The sequence below is a fragment of the Sphaeroforma arctica genome (assembly GCF_001186125.1).
Source record: "Sphaeroforma arctica JP610 unplaced genomic scaffold supercont1.385, whole genome shotgun sequence".
Taxonomy (NCBI): domain Eukaryota; class Ichthyosporea; order Ichthyophonida; genus Sphaeroforma; species Sphaeroforma arctica.
This window is the reverse complement of record NW_014040173.1, coordinates 13,426-22,170: the sequence shown is the minus strand read 5'-3', so window position 1 is coordinate 22,170 and position 8,745 is coordinate 13,426. Positions and strand designations below refer to the sequence as shown.

At 38.3% G+C, this 8,745-nt stretch overlaps 1 protein-coding gene across 1 annotated transcript; it reads left to right on the top strand.

The window, feature by feature from the left end:
• Positions 1 to 5,531: 5,531 nt before the first annotated feature.
• Positions 5,532 to 6,008, top strand: SARC_05792 (hypothetical protein; the record flags this gene model as incomplete). The annotated part of the gene is made up of 2 exons (XM_014300329.1): positions 5,532 to 5,733; positions 5,857 to 6,008. The coding sequence occupies 2 exons, from the start codon at positions 5,532 to 5,534 to the stop codon at positions 6,006 to 6,008; spliced, it is 354 nt and encodes a 117-aa protein (XP_014155804.1).
• Positions 6,009 to 8,745: the final 2,737 nt, after the last annotated feature.

Here is an 8,745-nt window from a genome sequence, read left to right as displayed (position 1 = left end):
TCACGTTAATACATTAGCTGATATAAATAAAGTTCCATCTGAAGAAAAGTTAAAAAAAGGAAAAGAAAAAGACTTATTGGATTTTGGAGATTGGCGGGAGGACCAAAATCTATAAGTAGTAGTTCGGAGATTATAAAATTTAGTTTATAATATCCTACATCTACTAATGTCTCAAATAGGTCCAAGTAGATGAGTCATACCAAATACTCAGGCTATTGGAGCCATCAAAGTGAATTTAGAACACTTTGGAAATATTGGAAAAAGAGCTTGTATTAAATTATTTAAAATACAAATAAAAACCAATGTATTATCTCAATTGATCTTGATATTTTAGACTGACCGGAGGCCGTATTTCTACATCTCTACGGAATGCAGATTCTGAGGCATGTACCGCGTCTATGTATTTATGTTGGATGTATGACAGTGAAAAGCTATTAGCTTAAAGCTCAATAAAAATAGTAATTTAATGACTGAATTCATGTTAGTACATTTTGACTGTAAAATATATATTTTATACACCTTATCGTAACCATCATGTGATTATTTTCGATCATATCTGCTTTGAATATAGTATCTTCTTCGAGCAGACGTGGTGCGTTTGAACCACCTAAGAAGCGAAGTAAAGGGGTGTCGAAGTGTTTGTGTGGAGTGCGCGATTGTCTTAGTGGTGTCAGCTGTAAAATATCATTACCGAAAGGTCAAGCAAAAAGAGGCAACGTTGAATCGGAAACCATGAGAGCTCGCAAGTGGTTGTACAGATTGAATCCTGCTCTGACGGAAGCAGATATCGTTGCTGCGTTGGCCACAAGAGGAGGTATAGGAAAACCAAACAATGCAGTTCTCAACGCGAAACATTTCAGCATCACGGACTTGCATCTTACACACAATGGCGCACAAGTATATCCTAACATGCACCCAGTCTCCGCACTACCTTTTAGAGAACTTCGATGAAAGTGGGACTATCAATTGGATAGAGTTCCTGTAATTCGGGGTGAAGTGGGAATACAATACACCAAATGTGTATGCACAAATAGTGAAGAAGTATGTGGTAAGGATATTTCAAGTACAGATGGTGTATTCTTACCATGTTATGTTGACGATTCGATCAAGTGGATCAATATACTAGTCTTCGATGTTGAAAATAACACCAATATCAAAACAAATCAACGATGTGTTCACTCCGATTTTGCGCACACATTCGCATGTTCAACCAATATCAGTACCCTCATCTAGCAACGACGCAACACCCACTTCAATACCTGAGCCGGGAGAATACTTCATCAGTTTGCTGAAGAAGCACTGCTTCTGTTTAGAACAAACAGTGGAGCCAACGTTACTGTGCGTAAATTTTTTATTCAACTGGTTGAATTATGACCATCGTTTAGATGAGCTTGTAAAGTGGTCTCACAAAGAGAGATTAAATTGTCGTGCACAATTGAACGCGGAGAAGCAAGGTGAAGAAGGAAGTGATGAGGGCGTTGTTTTCAGCGAAGGTGAAGATGATGACGTAGAAATATCACAGCAGGGCCGTGCGTCAAGACTCAGTACGTGGCACAAATTTTTAATATGCTTATGTGCTTTCAAAAAAAGTCGAGATAATCTAAGTTCATTAGGAGCGTATTTCAGAATTACGGATGATACCGTGAAACGCATTTATATTACATTCACGATAGCGTTGAGTTTAATATTTCAAAACAGACAGCCATTTCCGACTGCTGAGCAGTCGGTACAGTTCACTCCGGAACGTACTCGCACTGCATTACATCTTCATGTAACCTTCGATTGATATTTCTGTGTTTTAAACTATGTTATATAAACTGAGATACAATTTAAGTCAGTTAGGATTTAGCAGTGGTAGCTTGTGCAAGAATGATCGGGACTGCCTCTTGTTAAGAGCCTAAATATCCTCGATCACTCAGGACGTACCTCTAGTTGAATAATTTTCACTAGAATTTGCAGATAGACATAAGAAGGTAAGTCAAGTTAATACATTAGCTAAAATTAATAAAGTTCCATCTGAAGAAAAGTTAATAAAAGAAAAAGACTTTTTGGATTTTGAAGATTGGCGGGATGACCAAAACCTGTAAGTAGTAGTTTAGAGATAATTAAATTTAGTTTATAATTTCATACATCTACTATCGTCTCAAATAGGTCCAAGTAAATGAGTCAAACCAAATACTCAGGCTATTGGAGCCATCAAGGTGAATTTAGAACACTTTGGGAATATTGAAGAAGAAGAAAACTTGTATTAAATTATTTTAAATACAAATAAAAGCCAATGTGTTATCTTATTTGATCTTGATATTTTAGACTGACCGGAGGCCGTATTTCTACATTCAGGAAGGTGTAGGGATTAACATAGGCGAAGCAATTGAATTACGCGCTGAGCGTCCAGGCTGTGATATAGATGCTCAGAGCGTATTTTATAGTGAATATAAAAACTATCCCACTTATAAGCACAATGTTATTAGTAATAGTGGTACATATGTGTGCGACATTATGAAAACATACCCGGGATCCGCCACAGATACCGGGATGCATAACAACGAGAACTACGGGCCAAGAATGATTGCTGGGGATGGTTCGACTATCATGGTGTACCTTTATGATAAAGTTCTAACCGATCGTTATGAACTAGAGAAATTATGCATAGCAGTGTTGACCCCACAAAAGCGGCAACAAGGCCAATTTGCTTTTGAACCCGAACGCGCAGAAACCGACAGAAATATCGCAAAAGAAAGAACAAATATTGAGCGGACGATGGAAGAACTGAGGAGTTATCGGGGATTCGGTGGTTTAAATAAATCACTTTCGGAAATTGATTTAGCCGACCATGAGGCCCAAGTTGCCAGGGTCTGGTGAATCTCAAACCACCAAACACGGATTGGTGGATGGCCAAGAATCCATCGAAGGAGGTAATGAGAATGCGGCGAGCACAGACCTGGTTGCGGACGAATTACTTTTTGATTTAGTGTTTAGTGAGGGTGAAGATGATTTGGACTTGTTATGAACAAATAGCAATACAAACAAAGATCAGAAAAACATGTCTGTGTATTTTATTTTCAATCGTTTATTAAGCTACTAGTACCCGGATTTATTTAGTGTTGCGCCTCCAGTAAGGACATTTCTTCTCAGCAGGGTACGTATTTAGTTTTGTCGCTATATATGCTTCATACAACTTCCTTTCCGTATCACTCATCGGAGACTTCAATGCATTCATATGTCTTTTTGATATTGAATTAAACTTTGCGCGAGTAACGGCGCATCGGAAGTCTTTGCTTTGACCAGTACATTGTTGGGCAAGCATTATAATGCTGATTTGAATTATATTTTCGAGTCTTCGGTCACACACGTTCGAGTGTGGCACGAATGTGAACGCAATTGGTATGATTAAGGCAAAAGCATACCTTGAGTATCTTGGTCTCGCCCTCGCTTTCGTCTGTCGGCACTTTTTTTTTTTGGAATCCTTCAATGGAAGCATGCAAGCGCATTCTTCGACTGAAACCACATAATTAGCGTTCGTATCTTTATCATCACGCAACGGTACACTTGTATATTGCAATCCTACCACATTTCGTTTCTGCTGTTCAATTGCTTGTCGTAGTTTGTACGCTGACTTTTCAAAGTACGTCTTAACAACTGCGTTGGATACAACAAGTAGAAAAGTTCATCTTCTTACACGTGTTTTTCAGATCCGCCTCAGTATCTCTTCTAGCGGCCAACAAAGCCTTAGCACATTCAGGTACGAGCAGCCTCTTCAGCACCGCATTTGTTCTGTGCTAAAATCTCAACAATAAGTTTTCTTTTACTATAACGAGCTGGTATCACAATACTGCGTTGGACTGCATATGTGCGCAGAGCTGGTATTTTCATGAGGGCAAACGCACAAATTTCTGACTCTACACAAGTGGCACTCCAAGGGATAGGATCTAATGGAAGTAGCTTACTCCAGCGTGGTCTCCAGTGCTGATAATCTACATTATAATCGTATTCGAGTGTCCAAGGAGGGTACTTGATATAATAATAACCCATTCTGTAGCTATACTGCATATCTATTGGCATATAGATGTAAAGAGACTCCGTCTTCTCCTCCAAATACATTGCTGGTAGGCCTAACAATTCTCTACGTGCCTTAGTAAGTACATCATGAAGGCAAGTTAGTTCGTAGCGGCTGATTGATTTGCCCTCCCCAAACACATCGTATGGTACATAGCTTTCATCTTCAACAGAAATTGGATACTCCTTCCGTGCAAATACAGGCTGTGTGAAAAATATACCCTTTGTATTGATACACTCTATTTGAGATACAGCATGATTATCCATGTCAAATCCCTTATTCTCAAAAGCATTTTGAATTGAAGGCTTGTCATTGAAATGACTAATATACTGCGTGAGCCACTTAACAAAAGATGCTGTCGTCATACCTGTACGACTTCGGTAATCAGTGTGCAGTAACTGTCCTACAAGCAACAAGAAACCATCGAATCCATGTTTGATAACGGCCAGTAGAAAAGCCAATACTTCAGGCTTCAACTTGCTTTCATCCGGCACATCCTCTGAGGCTAAAAAAATATCCCTGATGTTGGATATCTGTGCGTTCCGTCGGTAGAACACATTCACTACGCCTGATCTCCCATATGTACATGCATGCATGCATGCATGCATATATACCTTTATATTCTTCTATTGGTTGATTCTATCTTTTAGTGAGTTGTATATAAATCATGGATGCAAACACAACTTTAAATAAATATACTTAAATATGATCAAAAGTTAACAACAAAAATATATGCAAATGTGCATTGCATTCCTTTATATATTATTCTATTGGTTGCATTGATTTTTTTTCCGACTCTCTTCACGCTTCTCGTTTGCCAATTTTTCCTTAACTCTGTAGCCGTCAAATACCATGAAGAGTTTTACGATGCCACGACCATACGACTGAAGACGTTGCAATGATGACCAGACATCAAGCAGGAAATGTTGAATTTTTTTATCTAAAACGATATCAACTGCGTGTGTCCTCATTATTTGGTGAGCGATCATGCTTGCATCGATATCTATAACACCTACAATACTCGTCAACGGGGTCTTAACTAACAGAAGCGACACTAGTGGGGACAATCCTAGAACTCCCATCTTGTTTTATAACCTACATATACACACATACATAGATGTCAAAGATAAGGATTTCCAGCTATTCTAGTCAAAACTAGTACCTAAACTGATAATAAATCTCTCACACATGCCAAAATGTGTGTTTGATACTTATAAAAATTCAGTTACTAAATTACTATTTATTTTAGTGGTAAGTTAATTGATGAAACACGCTGATAGTGACACAGATCCTGTTCTCGCTGATTTAGCGGATCAGCGTCAAATTTTATCTTCAACAGGGCTACTTCGCCGAGCGTATGCACTCTTATGCCAACCCAGAGTACGGTCCAGGCGAATGGAGGTCAACAATTGTAGGTATACATGGATGTCCCATCATTGCTCCATTTGCCATGAAATGCTTTACTACCGCGAACATGACGGTACAGGAACGCCAGTGGGAATCCTATAAAGATGTATGTACAAAGCGCAAGGTTCGGCTAGGAGACATCAGCAAGGAACAGTATGACATGATGGAAAGGAGTGGGTATATAGGGCCTGTCAGAACCAAGGTTTGTTTTACAACCGAGCTCAGACATAACACAAACTTGGCTGATTCAGAGGAATGGGTAATAACAGGTATTGATTTGTAGTGTTGGGACAATGTTTATTTGAGCATTTTTATATATAAATAATTTTGATCTTCGACTCTCAGACTCTCAATACAGAATTAACTTGCTTTTTAAACTATACATACCGTAGGAGATGGGATCATTATCAATCCTGATAAGTTCAAAGTCACCGACAAAGACTATAATGACTTTGCGCGATTCTACAATCACAACTATGTGGTACAAGAAGCTAGTGCTGATGCGGACGATACGGAACCTGTCATTTCAATGGCCCTTATTTAAGGTTTTCAAACAGTGCAGACGTTTATCGAGGGTTAGGAAACTAATGTGGTTTGTAGTAACAACACTAGTAAGAAATCTTTTATCCAAAAGTACAAAGGTTTAATTCTGATGCACAAGAAGAAATACTACATGATAAACTATATCACTTGGGTCCGGGTGCAGAAGTACCAAGTATGATGTTCACCGATGAGTTTAAAAGGCAGTGGTGATCGTTGTGATCCTGATATTCAGATTATCATTAGAGTCGGTGCTAATCAGCTTGTAAAGTTTGTCGTGCCACGAATGACAGCAACAACGCAAGCTGTAACGCGAACTGTTGAAATTGTGCAGGTGGAGGACGAAGCTGAAGAAAATGATATATATGTACACTCCGAGTCATAGATAGTAAACTATAGTCAATGAGTGCTGAATACGTACAGGTTGTTTATCTGTATATATCATAATTCAATTAAAACTTTAGTAAAGTTTTCAATTGAGTTCATGATGATATCGATTGTCTGGACGTTGATATCGACGTTGTTTATATTTTAGCAGTAAGGTATATATAATTGATAAGAGGTATCAATAATTTACAGCCTATAGGCAACAGGCTACACACTAACTCAGTCTACCAGCACGATTGGTTTGACTTTTATGTGTGTTATTAGTGACTTAGTGTCTAGTGAGTATTTAGTGAGTAAGTGTGACAACTTCACAAATTCACAAGTACCATATAATATATTGCCAGAAAAAAATATTCACCGGTCATCACTTCCCAGTCGTTTTTCATGGGTCGGTTTTGCATTTCGTGGCCAAAGTGAGAATAATTGCACTATCGTGAGCAGCAAAACGAAATAATTGAGGTCCAAATTGAAACAGTAAAACGTTGCAACGTTTGCAAACGCAAAAGTAAAAGTAAAACGTTTAACTTATATATCAATATAACTTAACCTTATGGTTAGACTGTCAGTAGTGTTCAGTGTTGATCAGCAGTTTCAAGTTTCAGTTTGTCTCGAGTTTCAGTTTTGAAACTTTTGTGGTTGTCACAAATTCTAAACATGACACCAACATAACTGACACAGTGAGTGTTTAAAACGTATAGTAAAACCCATACAGAGCAATATACATAGTATAAAACATATTATGTATCTCTTTTAAACATGTTTTTTTATTACTATTTAGTATCCAAAGTGTTTGACATGTATAATACATCGAAAACTACTACCTTTTTTTTTTAACCCAAACCAGATCAGTTATAGATAGGTCTATAGCCTTCTATCTCTCTCGCTCGAGACTCACTCGCTCACTCACAACTTTACAGGAAGTCACACACAGACTCTCACACACTGACACGACACACATACACACACACACACACACACAAGAGTGAAGAGCGAGAGAGAGAAGACTCGCAACTTCGCAAGTAGCAACTCTCTCTCTCTCCCGCGACCCGCAGTCCCACAACAGTTTCTCGAGTCTCGACTCTAAACTCTCGACTCTCGAGTCTTGTCTCTCGACTCTACTTTATAGAGAGAGTAGTGAGAGGCCGAGAGTCAAAAGCGATTACTTTTAACGTTAAGAATGTTAAATGTTTTTTTTAAAGGGCCAATGAACCATGAAAGTTGCGCTTAGGAGCCACAGCCCTCGGGGCTCCAGGAGGTGCCTTTGTTTTACGTATTCAGTTCAGCATTTTTACGAATAGGATGTCCGTATTTTAGACTTTCAGTACGTAATCTACGCCACGCACGGGCCACGGACCCACCCTTTTTGGGGTTTTCATAAATAACCCCTAAAAAAAGAAGACGAAAAAAAAGAAAAAGTGTAGTGACTCGTTACTCGTTTTTTAAATTTTTTTAATTTTTATTTAAATAGTATATCACCATTAACCAGTGCCAAAAGCTAACCCGGAGACTCTTCGGGATAGGTATTTTAGTACAATTTGTACCGGGGGTAATTATTTTGACTTGACCCGGTAACGGTACAAACTACGATATCTTACTTATGTAGGGAGCACTAGAAGAGCACTAGAAATAGATTCCATTAGTAGCTGACACGTCAAAGGATGTCAAGCTTGCCAATAGAGTGAAAAGACACATCACAAAATGTCAAGCTTGACCTTAGAAATAGATACCATTAGTCAATAAGGCCTCGGTCATGTCAAGGTCTGTGATACAAAAATTAATAAGAAAACAATGTCAAGCTTGACCTTAAAAATAGATTCTATTAGTTAATAAGGTCAAGGTGATCACAAGGTCAATAGTAAATACGAATTTTATTGGAATATATAGTCAGCTTTTATTACGTTAAACCTTAGAACCACCGTTGATTGGTATGATTTCAACCCTTGACCACCATAGGGCCTGAGAGAGCCACGAATAATCTTTAAGCGCCTCGATCTATTGGTTGATGTCAATACACCCATAATGCTGGTACCTAGCTAAATAAGTAATTACGATAAATACTACCGCGCGTACAAGCTGTTAAAACATGATGTGCGTTACTTACTTCATAGTTGTTGTTATATCACATTATTAAAGGTATAATACAATTAACCTGTGGATGGGCTTTTACAACCAACCTAGAGCATTTTCGACCTTTGTGCGGTTGCAAAAACCCTAAACCCTAAAAACCCTAAACCCTTCCGAGAAAGAAAAGCGTGTAGGTTGTGTTATAGTTTTTGATCAATACATACATCACTAACAATTATATATATATATATATATATATATCTGTGTCCGTGTCTGTGTCTGTGTGTATT